Source organism: Corvus moneduloides, chromosome 3, assembly GCF_009650955.1.
Source record: "Corvus moneduloides isolate bCorMon1 chromosome 3, bCorMon1.pri, whole genome shotgun sequence".
NCBI lineage: Eukaryota > Metazoa > Chordata > Aves > Passeriformes > Corvidae > Corvus > Corvus moneduloides.
Window position 1 is genome coordinate 55,598,913 of NC_045478.1, and position 13,930 is coordinate 55,612,842.

The window sequence follows — 13,930 nt, forward strand, 5'->3', positions numbered from 1 at the left end:
TCGGAAACGCACCAACATCCGCGGGTGATTCGCGTGCTTTAGCAGGGATTCGGACACCCACGCTCGAGTCTGTGCCCCCCCGTGTTTGCAGGCGCCTCTCGAGCAGCTGCAGCCCAGGCCGGGTAACACGGACTTCAATTCAGACCTACCAAACCTCGCCCCGTTCTGAAAGGCGATGTCTGAGTCAGGGCAGCGTTTCCCGGCCGCTCCCGAGGCCCCTAGCACGAGGGTCCCGGGCGGGAGCAGGCCCGGCTATCTCAGGTCTCCCCGTGTCGTTACAGCACAGACAATGAAAGAGAATTTGGGGTGGGTTTTTTTTGTTTATTGGGGTTTTTAAAATATTCTAGAAACCCCCACGTAGAGCACTAAAACTGCTGAGTCTAATCCCATATTTCTAAAGCGTTTGTGCTTCAAATTGCAGTCGGGCGCCACAGGCTGCTCCTGCTAGTCCACTTCTCCCGAGAGATCCCAATACTTTTTTGGGTTGTTTGCTCGTGGGGATTTTTTGGTGGGTTTCTGGTTTGGGTTTTGCATGGTGGTTTTTTTTTTAATTTTTTGTGTGGTTTCTTTGTATTTTGCTTTGGTTTGTTTTTCTGTTCAGATCCCATCAAAGGGGCCATTGTGGGGAGTGCGTCCCAAGTTCCCTGGAGCTGTCTTCGCCACTCCCGCGACTGCTCACTTCTGTTGTGTCTGAGCAGCCGCGGAGCTTTTAGTAACTCTGCAAACACGGGTATGAAAAGGATGTCCCTGTAGGGCAATGAGGCATGAAATCCCGCTGTTCCTTTACATAGTAGCAACATCCACATGAAAGGGCGAGCACCCGACGTGTCCCCAAATATAATTGCAGAGATGGTGGATGTCGGCGTACAAAAGAGCTGGCGCCGGTTTCTCTTTCGCCACGGTCCTCTGCCGCACGCACATCCGCGAACGAACCAAACCACCTGTACCTTCCACGGGATTTAACCGAGTGGAAAACTGAGTCATTGGTACCGCCGGCTGCTAAATATAAAGCAGCCGGGGCAAACTCCGCCCGCAGGCAGAAGCGGCACCGGCGCTGCCAAGCGGGGCCGCGCCGGGAAGGTGCCCGCTCCCTCCGGCCCGTCGAGCTCGCAGCCTGCCCCGAAAGGAAAGCCGGAGTCATCGGCCCCTCCGGCCCTTCTTGCCTCCCTCCCCGACCCGCCGGGCCTTCCTCCCTCTGTCCGGAGCAGCATCGTGCTGTCGCCGCCTGGAAACCCGGAGAGGCGAGAGCAGGGCGGCCCTGGTGCCACGATGAGGGCCACGGGGCCACGCCGCGCTGAAGGGGAGACTTATCGCCGCTCTGTCGTTTTGCGGCGATGCCGGCAACCGCTCCCCGCGTCTCTCTCCGGCAGGTGCTGCTCCCCGGAGCCTGGGCCGGGCAGCCGCAGCCCCGGGCGGCCAGGGGGGCCGGCGAGGGGGCTGCCCCTGTCCCGACAAGGCACCGAGTCGTGGCAAGGGCAGCCCCCTCGCCGCTAGCCTGCAAGTGCTCCGGAATGCCGAGCGACCGCGGCTCCGTGTGTCGCCGAGAGTCAGGATAATGCGGCGGTATCCAAGCTGGTGCCGAACCCTCCCCGCCCCGCCCCGGCCCCTCTCGGCCAGCGTCCGGCAGCAGGGGCGGGAGAAAAATGTTCCTAGGAAGGTGGCAAAGACGATGGAGGGGGGAACAGGCAGACAGGGACAGTCACCAAAGATGAAAGATTAAATTTCTGCGGAGAACACACCACTCCGAATGTATTTTGTCGGGAATCCGGAATTTGAAAACACAAACAAACGGGGTGGGGGAATCCCAAACAAAAGCAAAATAAAACCCGCCTGCTACAGATCCTCCGGTAAGCAAGACGCTAAACTTCCTCCCAAGTCGTTCCCAGCAGGGATTATCGCCGTGCTTGGCTCCCGGCCCTGCAAGCGCCCGCTAGCCCTCGGCGCGCCCGTGGAGCCCAGCGGGACGGGGCGGCCGGGGACGCGCACCCGGCCGGGAGGGATTTATACATTTCCCGGGATTTACACAACTCTCCAACGCGCGCTCGTGTGCCCGATAACACAACTCGTGGCACCGCAAGAGAGGATACCGGGGCTGCTGCCACCGCCCGGGGCTCTGGACCACTGGGCAGGGGGCTGATCCGGCTCATGTCTTATGTGCGAGGGGGAGCAAGATCTTCCCAAATGCCCGGTGAGCCACGGACAGTGGGGCCACCCGGGCCACTCCGCTTCCTCCGGCGGCATCGGAGGGCTGGGAGCCCGGTGCCGCTTCTTCTCCCCGGAGGCCGAGCTTTGAGGATGCTCGGAACCCCGCGCCCTTCCCTTCCCGGCCCGTGCCGGCTCCGCTCCCCGCCTGCCGTGAGCCGAGGGCGGCCAGGCCCCCGTCGAGCGGCCGCCCGCTCCACCGCACGGCTCCGCGCCCCGCCGGTGGGCGGCCCCCGCCCGTCACCCTCGGCAGGGCGGGCCTTGCCGGGGGCGGGCCGTCGGGCTTGAGGCTGTGCCGCGGCGTGGGAAAGCGCCTCAGAGAGGGTTTGCTCTGCTGGCGGTGCGGAGCCGCGCCGTGCCGAGCCGAGCCGAGCCCCCCCGGATTTATTTATCTCTGCTCCCGCGCTGTGCACACGATGAAGCGACCTTGCGAGGAAACTACCTCAGACAGCGATATGGACGAAACTATAGACGTGGGGAGCGAGAACAACTACTCGGGGTAAGTGGGGCAGCCCCGGGGCCGCCGTCTTTGTCGGTGGCGCGGGCAGGGGTACGCCGCGAGCTAGGGCAGGGCGAGGGGGACACCCGGACACCCCCTCGGGATGGGGGGGCGGCAGCCCCCCGAGGGCAGAGCTGTTACCTCCCCCTCCAGGTCAGCTGGCAGCTCGCTCATAGCCCACCAAAAATTAGCCCCGTGCTTGGGCTGCCCGAGCCTCGAAATTACGCGGAGCACTCCAGTAGCTTTGCGAGTCACCGGGCTGCGGTTCATTAGCTCCGCTTAATTTGCCATTTGCAATCAGACCTTTTGCAAAATCGCTCCTGATCAGGCCGAACAACCTAAGGGAACCGGCGCCAGTGGGAAATGAGCCGTGGAAAGTAAGCAGGGATCCGCAGCAGTTGAACTTCAGCAAACCCCGCGTGCGAGCCGGGGGCGAGCAGTGCTGTTTGCCCAGGGAGGGCCGGGCTGGGCGCGCTGCGGGGACACCGAGGGCTGCTCCTGCCAATTTAGAGGCCCGTGCACCAGAGCCCCATCTCGTCCTCAACAGTGGCTAAATTAATATTAAAAGCTACTTGAAATTTTTTTTGCTCACTCATGATGAAATAAAAGCCACTTTGTACTCCCGGGCAGTATAGTATTAAAAGCAGATTTTGAATTCTGCTCCTGCCACTGGACAATGCGACAGACCCAGCCTGGGCACCTGGCATTGTACTTGAGCATCTACCGACTCTGTAGCAATGGGCAGCAACGTCAAAACCCAGCAGGCTTGGCTGAGGTTGTGTCATCAGGTATGTGCACTTACCACTGCTGTTGCCATATAGAGATAGTTCATGCAGATTTGGGCCTGGTTCTTCAGCCTGTACTTGGTAGGCAGGGCTACATATGCAAAGAAAATTATATCTGCTGTGCTGGACAGTGAACTGTCTCCAGAAAAGGACTTTATTTCCAACAGAGTGTTCTGTCAGTTCAAAATGCATGCTGGGGCAGTCAGAACTGAAATGTATCTCAGTCTTCAAAAACAATGTGCAAGGCAAAGCACATCTTAAAAGCATTGAAAATGGCATGAGAGGGACTATGCATACGTAATATGGTGACCTAAGGTATCTTCAAAGAGCGGTGTCAAGTTGGGCAACACCTGATGTACTTTTATTGTTTCGCAGGCAAAGTAATAGTTCTGTCATTCGATCAAATTCCCCAACAACAACATCTCAGATAATGGCCAGAAAGAAAAGAAGAGGGGTATGTTTCATTTAATTATTTTTGCATTTGACAGTTTGCATATGTGCTGTGATTTTGCCCTTCATTTTTTATAAACTTAATGTGTTTTGTTTTTTTGGGAATAGATTATAGAGAAAAGGCGCCGTGATCGTATAAATAACAGTTTATCAGAGCTGAGGCGGCTTGTGCCAACTGCTTTTGAAAAACAAGTAAGCTTTTTTTTTTTTTTTTTAAATAAATTCTGTATCTCATCTGGCAATGCTAGTTCTCTTGTAAATCTCATTAAAATAATACTGTATGTGTCCTGATCTGGCACAAAGCAGGCACTTCAATAAAATGCTTTGTTGTGGCAAAACTATTAGAAACATAATTCATTATAAGGCTGAAAAACATTTCCATTCTTTGGTTTGTTTTTCCCTTAAGGGTAACTGTGTTCATGTTGCCTCTGTTCTTTCGATGAATTCCAGTAGTGGTTTTGTTAAAAATGTGCTTTACTCTGCATTAAATTAAAAAAAAAAAATACACAAACCCAGCACAACTCCCCCAAACCTGTATGTAAATTAGCCTTCTGTGTAAAGCTTTAAATACAATCTACTTTGCTGCTACTTTAAGAGACCTTTATTTTCAAATCTATACTTTCCATTGCAAACTAATCAATCCAGTTTCCTGAAAAGGGAGCAGACAGTCTGGGTTATTCATGTTTTAAGATGACTCTTTAGAACCAGTGCACTAGGAGGTAGAATAGGCCCATGCTGTGTGAGCTAGTGAAGTCAGTGATATATTCAGACTTTCAGTGAGAAAGTATTTAGTAGGAGGTCTGGAAGGATCCAGTTAATGTTGGTTCAGCTCCTTGGTCATGAAATTACAGACCTAAAGCTTAGGATACAATGTTTTGTGAAAAAAAAAAAAGGATTTTGGTTTTTCCATTCAAATTATTTTTTTTCCATATCTTGAATTTTATTTTTTGGGCTTTGATTCAATATTTAAACTTGTTCCTGTTTCGCTGGAAGTGTCTGAAGATCTATGGGCATGTGCAACTGACACTATGTTTCAATAAAAATGAAACATCTGAAAGCAAATAACATTACTTCCTTGTAATAGTAAATAAAGAACCCCAGAAAGTAAAGTCTGAGAGCAGGATTGAGAGATGCTGAATGTAAGTGGTAACTACGTGGCAAACACCGCACTGTATTCGGCCTGTTTCATCCCTGGCCTGAGCAAAAGCCGGCTAGAAAAAAAAGTTGAGGTATTGGTTGAGACCATCACTTGTGTCACCTGCAATATGGTTTTAGTAACTGGTAGCTGTCACTGTGCCCTTGCGTTGGTTCTGGCAAAACAGTGTCAGGGATATTTGCAGCTAGATAAACAGGGGCAAGAGACAACAGTTGTTTGTCCCATTTTATTGTTTATTTCGTGAAAACCACAAACATTATAAAACAAGTCCTGCAGAGCCCTTGGAAATTACCCAGCGCCATGCAGTTTTTAGCTATTAGTCACTCTCACTGAGACGGCTTGTACTATGTCTATGGAAAAGATGAAGTCTGAGAAAACTACAGGATGTAGTTGCATGTAAAACAGGGAATTCTGACCAAAAATTCACACGCGCACCAACCTCTGTACGAGGAAAGCATTGAAAGCAATAAGCAGATTGAAAAAAATGCGCTGCCTTAAAAATGAGCATGTGCTGTATTGGAATCAGAAAGTCCCACCATTTTCCTGCAATATGCCAAGGACAAAGTCATCAGTCCTCTCCCAGCTCCTTGACATTCAGCTCACTGGAGTTTCCAAGCTGGAGTTTTAGTTTCGCTTCCGCCTCCCTCCCTGCCCAAGCCACCGTGCTGCTCCTGAGTGTGGCAGAGATGCGTGCTCTGAAGCAGGGCTGCAGAGCACGGTGTAAGCTTTGCCCAACTCACACATGTGCAACCTGGGTGAAGCCTGCCGAGACAGAGAGGTGGCCCAGATGATAACTAAGAGAAAAAAAATTGGCTTGCAGGATGCGATCCACTGCTGGCTGCAGCTTGCACAGCCCTGATTTTAACTGATGCCAAGGGATGATCTCTTGCACTGGAATAACATTTGTGTTGTCTGGGTGTGCTCCAGATATTGAAGGGAATGCTACCAAGCAAAATAGTTTTATTTATATACTGATATACTGTCTATTGAGTTGTATTTTGTACTTTTCCAATATCTATTGTAGCTCTGTGAGCTACTCTCAGTATCAGAAAAGATTTTTACTGACAGAAGAGCTACACTCTTTCATAGTATTTAGTCCTTGCAAAGTAGGCCTCTCACTAACTTAAAATACTGTGGATTGTGTGGCAGCTTTTTCAGTCAAAAATTGAGAATGGAATATTCAGCAGCCATATGACGTGTTGAAAATGAACAGGCCATTAAGAGAGGGGCAGTGCCGGGTGTGTGTCCGCAGGGACACCTACCGGTAATAGCACAAAAAATAATGTTGCAGCAGGGTTAATCGATGGCCACACAGACCCCTCCTGCCAGCTCTCCACTTGTGTTTGCTGTTAAAAAGGAAGTCCAGAAAGTTACATATTTCTCTCATTTCATGAAGATGTCATCTCTGCACTGCATTCAAGGCCAGAGCTGTGCTGAGCTATAGCTCTAATAAAGGGAAATTGTGCTGCTGCTTCTTGTTTCAGTAGATAGGAGACGGTATTAGTCCTTAGACAAAGTCTGGGAAGCAGATGCTCACGAAAGAATTAAGCTGAGAATGTCCTAATGATAGGGGAAATTGAAACCATAAGGCTGAGCTCAGTGGAAAGTATATCAAATTAAAGTTTCTAGTACTCGTAAGCCTTTATTATTTATATATGTCTCTTATCTCAAAGGGATCTGCCAAATTAGAAAAAGCGGAAATACTGCAAATGACAGTGGATCATCTGAAGATGCTGCAGGCAACAGGAGGTAAAGGTAAGGAGCCAACGATTTTTTTTTTCTAATATTTGGGGAAATCTTGGCCAAAAAAGTGCTTTGAGGAGCTGTGATAGGCGTTTCCAGATTAAAGGAGTGGAAATCAATGCTAATGGCAGGATTGAACTCGTGGGAAAGAACTACTGGGACAAAAGAAGCACTTGACCCTGGGCTTGTGTTTGCTTTCATAACACTGTGGGAGTAAAGGCTTCATTCACAGGCAGCCCAGTCAGAGATTTGTTTGGGGTTTCCAAAGAGCACTGAAATCTGCACAGGGAGACAAAACAAATACACAAACACCAAACATAAACAGGAGGTTTGTGGCAACAATTGTGTAGCAAAAAACCTGATGCTAAACCTCATTATTGAGCAGCTATACCAAAGGAAGTGAACGGAGAAGAACTTTAATTTACGTTTAAATGTTTTCTTTGTTCTGGAAAGACTTTTCAATTGCAGGTTAGACCATCTCATTCACCAGAACAAAACCCAGTCTTGCTCTGTGCAGCTCCAGGTGTCTGATAAAGCAGATGGGCAGGCAATGCTCTCTGCACTCATACTTCTATGCTATATTTGTGTGTCGGAGGCCCATGTAGCTGCCTGTTAATGGGTGCTGGCATGACACGGTGCCTGCACTGGCTGACCCACTAGATCAGCCAAGCACCGGGAGTCGGGTGTACCTCGCTTGTGCAAGCTGACAGTCCCAAGGCTGGAGGCCAAATGGTTTCAGCCACCCACGAGGTGTTCTGTGTAGTCATAATTTTGGAACTTATTTGGAGCAAAAAACTTGCTGGCATTCCGTAAGCATGGTCCCACATCCCATGCCATCAACTATGATCATGCTTTGAATTGTTGTAATGGAGACCAGCTGATTCTTCTCTCACCCACTATGCCATATAGGTAAAGGCTAGAAAAGAAACTGCTGCTCTCTCTCTCTCTTACTTTTTTTTGATCAAAGTTTTCAGCACGACTGAATTATGCTCCTGTCCGTACCTTGCCGCAATTGGAAAACTCAGCTTAGAATCAATGCATGCCTAACAACAGATGGCTATAGGAAAGCATGTTGAAGGCTGGTGTTCTGTTATTTGTGAAAATTAACACCAAGCTGACATACCTTTTTTCTAGGTGTTAAGGAGTTTTTCCTAGGAGTCCATTTAAACTTAAAATTTATGGGTAACTTGTTTGATAAGAGATGAAAGGAACTTTATTGCCCATCAGGTAACAGACGTGCCTCTTGTTTCCTTAGAAAATGTGCAAAATTTAAAAAGAAAGTTATTGTATATCTGTAAAAAATCCTTGAGAAAGCACTCTAGTTGCTAAAGCTACACTCTTGGAAGTTATGAAACGCCAGAATTGATCGTGGTCATGCAGTCTGGATTCAGGTGATTCGGATCCTCTGTGTGTCTGAGTGATGGTGCTGTCTCTAATTGTGTGGTTGCGTGCTGGTGTTCCACAAGCTCTGTCTCCCTCGGTGCATGGAGCACACGGCACTCGGCTGCTGAGGGAAGTGGTGGCAGTTTCTCTTCATCCTCCCCACGCGACGTGTGGCTCAGCTATCCCGGCCAGACCCCCACTTCCCGCTTCACATTGTTCCTCTGAGGAGCTGCAGCAGCTCCCACCCCTCCGATGTCTGCCCCGACAGCAGGATGGCCAGGAGGTGAACCCAAATGGAGACCTAATTTATCAGGAAGCTTCCTTCCCCTGCTTCTCCGCCCAAAAAAAGTATGCAGGGGATTTCTTTATAAATGGGTCAGGTCAGGTGGCCTAGTGGAGCAAGGGACAAAGTGCCTGGGATGGGAGCTGTGGGGCAGAGAGAGGTCTTGGTGGAGCCCAGCCTCTGGCTGCAGCTGGACAAGCTGGATGTTGTTAGCAGTCCCAGGTCTCGTAGGCTGCGCTCTTCCTTGATTGGTCTCTGCTGCCATGTCTCTCCTGCCCCAGTTGACACTGGCATGGCTGTGGCAGTGCGGGGAAGGATGAAGTTTTGTGGCGGGGGGAGAAGTGATGCAGGCTTATTTCCACAGCTGCCTTTCACACCATGACCCACAGTGGGTGGCCCATCAAAATAATAACCGATCGCTTCACAAATACTACAACTTTATCTGCTCCTTCTGTCCTAGAGATGAGTAATCTCACTGCACAGATTAAGAAACTAAGAAAAAGAGGTTTGAGAATTTGTACCGGGCAAAGTTGAAGCCTGCATTTCCTGCTCACTTAATGTTTTACTTTGCAATCTAACTAACAGTTTTAAATATAATTTTTTAGAGTATTTTTAAAGTAGATGTTTGTTTCATTTGCAAGTGTAGTTATTCTCACTTTGTAATTCATCTTGTGAGCCAGAAGGGGTTTTTTTTGTATCAGCAAAAAAATTAGTTTCATCATTTTTCCCAGGAGCAAAAACTTACTACTGCAGGAAGGAGAAATGGGTCCTGATTACCCATATGCTCCCTTGCATTGAGGGCTGTCCTCCTCCTCACACAGAAAGGAGGACATCCATGATGGGGAATGCACGGGGCTCGGCAGGTTGGGATGGGGCTGGGCATTGCTCAGCACACTGATCCCGAGGTGGGCACAGCAGAAAACCCAAGATGGCTTCTGCCCCTTCTCTGCTTTTCAGAGCTGCCTGGGCAGGCAGGCAGATGCCTCTGAGGTACTGTGCAGACTCCGTGTTTCCACCACCCTGACGCAGGTGTGGACAGTGGTCTCCTGTTCACGTTGAGTTATTATTTTGGCCTAAGGCCAGGGCTTTTTGCTGATGGTGCAAGCAAGCACAGGGGAGGAGTGATTTGTCAACGGTGAGTTGCTTGCTGAGAACTCAGTGTGGTTTTATTGCAGCTTCGCTGCAAATTTATCTTGAGTGGGTGACACCTGGGTCAGTGCATGGGTTCATGTGGCTCAAGTGACCGGTGGCCTGTGTGCAGCGCAGGTGGGTTACCAGGACAGATGAAGTAAAACCAAGACTTCCCATTCACTACAAAATGCTGGTGTGTGCACATGGTGGAGGATTTTCTTGGGTTGGGAAGGAAATGAGAAACAGCATTTTTAAGTCTCTCTCAGAAGGGGGAAGCCAGTGAAGGGGAAACCGGGAAAAGATAACCATCAAAATATAATGGAGCCTGGGAGTCCCAGCTCTCATCTACCCTCTGTTTTCATGTCTCGGCCACCATAGGAGACTGAAAGGGAGCCAGGATCACCAGGGCTTTGGGATAGCTTGTCACAGAGCCAGCAGCCCAGACTCAGGGGAAGCTGGTGACCACATCCCCCACATCTCCTGCAGTCTGGAGGGAGGGAGGTTGGGAAGCCGTGGCTTGAGCCTAGTGCTCTCAGGACTCCCAGGCTGGCTGACTTGTGGCCAGAGCTGGGAAGAGGTTTTGGCTGTGCATCAGCCCCTCTGAAGCTGCTGGAGGTCCTGGAGCCTCCTGTGCAGAAGCAGTCCCCATGCCAGGCTGACTGGCACCCGAGGAGGTACCCTGCTATCTCATCACTGCTGGCACGCCTGGCCTTTGTTTCTCAGGAGCTCACTCAAACCATTGGTCGCTGTGGACCTGGCAGGAAGAAAGCTGTGAGGAGTCAGCGCTTGCTGTCAGGAGTCCTCAACCCCTCATGTTCGCTCATCTGCTGCTGAGCCACAGTTTCTCTCAGGTTCAGATGAGCAAGTAGGCCTGCAGCAAAAGTGCCGTCGTGATTTGGCAAGATGGAGTGTATAGTGGGCAGGGGATTTGGGGCAACATCGATACATGTGTCCAGGTTAATTCTATAATGCAGGCATGCAGCGACAGAAGCACTTGTCTCTAGCTTGAAAATTGATTCAAGTGAAAAAAACCATCTAAAGTGCTAGCATTTTTCAGAAAGGCAGAGATATAGTCATGACAGAGTACAAGGCATTGCTGCCACATTTCACCATAATAGGGGCACTTGATCTGTATATGCTGACACACATCACAGTCATGCATACCTAAAAATTTTCATTGCAAGCGAGAGGAAAACACCATGCCAACTTGGGAGCAGATAGGATATTATTCCCCCAAGGAGACAACATTTAAACTAAAATAGGAAAATTCCAAAAACTGGAATAGGTTTTTGTGGTTCAAGAGCTGCAACTTAAACACAAGATTTTATGCTCGACCCTTTTAGAAAGGGAGTATCTTTTCATGTGCATTTAATAAGACTCTTTTTTCAAATGCTTTTTTGTCCCAAGCCTGTGGAGCTCCAGTTGCTGTTTGTTGAAATACCTCATGGGCCATATGACTGTCAGTCTTCCATCTCCAAATTAGCAATGGCATTACATAAAACGTTTTCTCAGTAAAGCTTTTTATTGTGTGTGTGCAGAGTCATCACAAGATGTTTTTCGTTTGTAGTTAAGCAACACCGTATGTCATATTGTCTTAATGACTCTGTGAAGTAGATGGGACCCTGGCAGCAGCTACAACTATCTCTCAACGTCAAGAAATAGTTTGAAAGCGTTAGGATGAATGCCAGTGTAGGGAAGAAAAGGCAGGGTAGTACATGCAAGCTCTCTGATCTCCAGCCTGTTTCTTTGTGTGGATAAGCATCTCATTCACACATACAGGATCAACACTGCACTGCAGCAGCTTGCTGAGGAATTTCAGGAGAGGCATCGTGTATCTTTTTAAGTGTCTTATGGACTTAATTCTTTTAATTTGTATATTGTCTGCATAAACAACTGCAGCCTATTGCATTACAGGGGTGGTCACAGAGATCATTTACAGCTCAGAGAACAAAATTCTCCTGTTGCACATCTTAACCCCTAAATGGCAAACGGGAAATGCGGTGGCTGAGCCAGTACTGGGTTGGCCAGCTCCACACTCAACACATCTTTTGCCCTCCCCTTGCAGGTTATTTTGATGCTCATTCCCTGGCCATGGATTTCATGAGCATCGGCTTCCGGGAGTGCTTGACAGAAGTTGCGAGGTACCTGACTTCGGTGGAAGGTCTCGACACGTCCGACCCCCTGCGTGTTAGACTCGTGTCTCACCTGAGCACCTGTGCCTCTCAGAGGGAAGCTGCTGCCATGACGTCCTCCATGGCCCACCACCACCACCCCTTGCACCCTCACCACTGGGCAGCCGCCTTCCACCACCTCCCGGCCGCTCTGCTGCAGCCGAACGGACTCCACGCCTCCGATGCTGCCCCGTGCAGACTCTCCTCGGACGTGCCCCCGCACGGCTCCGCCCTGCTCACGGCCACCTTCGCCCACGCCGATGCCGCCCTCAGAGTTCCCTCCGCTGGCAGCATCGCTCCCTGTGTCCCTCCTCTCTCTACCTCCCTCTTGTCCCTGTCGGCCACTGTTCACGCCGCGGCAGCAGCAGCCACAGCTGCTGCCCAGAGCTTCCCCCTCTCCTTCACCGGCACCTTCCCGATGCTTCCCCCCAGCGCGGCCGCCGCCGTCGCAGCGGCGACCGCCATCACCCCTCCGCTGGCCGTGTCAGCCACTGCCAGCCCTCAGCAGGCTGGCACCGGGGGCGGCACGAAACCCTACCGACCCTGGGGGACTGAAGTTGGAGCCTTTTAAGTTCCCCACCCCACTTCTTCCCACTCGAGCTCCCTCCTCTCCCTCTCGGCACACGTGCATGTGCTCACGCCCACGAGCCCACGCATCCCCACACCCACACCCAGCCTCCGGGACTCGGTGTGTCCTCCCTGCGCAGCCTTCACCCAAAGGGCCTGAGAGGTGCTGGCGAGCCCACCGAGGAATGGCACAATTATCCTCCTCACTGCAGGTGTTGGAGAGGACACGGGGTGACACCTTCTTCTCCTTCTCAGTTTGTCTACTGGAGGCACCTTAAGGGAGCAGCAATGGCTTTCATAACAGTGTGACAATACCGGCATGTAGAGGTTTCCTGCAAAATATGTAGAAATACGTAGACATTAGAACTAATAGTTCTCCAGCTATGCATCCTTGTTTGGCAGAAAGGTGAGGGATTGCATCTACCAGGTCTCCCCAGGCTAGAAAAGGAGTTCCAGTTTCATAAGTGCCTGACATTGAAAAAATAATAAACAAATATATATATATGTGTGTGTGTTCTGCTAAAACAAATAACGTTGCACAGGTATGGAAATGGTATGGGAGAGAGATGAAATTCTGCATTCAGCTTCAGAACTAGGATACTTTTCCAGGGCAGAGCATGCTCTTGAAGGGGGGAGGTTTTTTTAGCCAAAAGATTGCCGAGGAAGAATGTTTAGTTTGACAGGCCTAGTTCTCACTTCCTTAGTTCACTTTCTTTGTACAGACTTGCCAAATTGGGACGTCTAGCATAGCATTGGCAAAAGCAATTATCTTATCAGTGCTGGGATTAATGAACGTTTCAGCGCTGCCTGTGAGCCCTGAGGCACCCATTTTTATGGCTTAAACACGGTGCTAGCTCCTATCTGCACAAACAGTGAATTTTTCATGCACCCAGAAGTAACCCCCTATTTAAAGTGTGCACACTTGGATACAGTTGATTCATGCCAATACAAGAGACTCAGTGTTGTAAGAGTTCAACTTAACTTATTTAGCTGTATTTGGACATTTACTTTTAGCCAATTCAGTGCAAGATCCCTCTTCTTTTTACTATCAGTTTCTGGGAGAATGATCACTCTGGGTATGAATGAAGTTATGGTAGGGACAATTTTTAAATTGGCTATTAACATGCCAACAGTGTAATGTGGGTTTGATTCCAAACCAAAATGAATGTATTAATGGGATGTGAGTAAATTATTTTGTCAATACCCAGATAACTAGTGCTGCATAAAATGGTTTGCTTTCATTTTTTATTACAGTGACTTAAAATAACCTAAGTATTTTAATACAACCAGTCAAGAGCTAGAGATTTTATGTAAAAAAAAAAAAGGAAAATAAAAATAAAACACAGCATGTATTATTATGCACTTGATTTCTCTGCTGTGTGGAGAAAGCAATAAGCATTGAGAATGTTAAACATTATGCAAAATATACTTTAAAATATTTGTTTTAAAAATACTGTACCTAGTCGGTCTTTTATGCATTACTTTGTTAACCTTTTTTCTATGCAAAAGTCTTTACATATCACTAATTAAATGAAGTCCTTTTTGACTGCGTTTTATGGA

General features: G+C 49.1%; 1 protein-coding gene across 1 annotated transcript; it reads left to right on the top strand.

Moving 5' to 3' along the window:
* Positions 1–2,520: 2,520 nt before the first annotated feature.
* On the top strand, positions 2,521–13,930 carry HEY2 (hes related family bHLH transcription factor with YRPW motif 2). Its single transcript, XM_032101608.1, has 5 exons — positions 2,521–2,701; positions 3,862–3,940; positions 4,045–4,128; positions 6,766–6,847; positions 11,698–13,930. The coding sequence occupies exons 1-5, from the start codon at positions 2,619–2,621 to the stop codon at positions 12,372–12,374; spliced, it is 1,005 nt and encodes a 334-aa protein (XP_031957499.1). The 5' UTR covers positions 2,521–2,618; the 3' UTR covers positions 12,375–13,930.

Bases quoted from the DNA above. Each gene is read 5' to 3' on its own strand.
- HEY2 (XM_032101608.1), top strand. From the start codon at position 2,619: ATGAAGCGACCTTGCGAGGAAACTACCTCAGACAGCGATATGGACGAA. The intron at 3,941-4,044 runs GTATGTTTCATT...TTTTGGGAATAG, and splicing joins CCAGAAAGAAAAGAAGAGGG to ATTATAGAGAAAAGGCGCCG. The intron at 4,129-6,765 runs GTAAGCTTTTTT...CTTATCTCAAAG, and splicing joins CAACTGCTTTTGAAAAACAA to GGATCTGCCAAATTAGAAAA.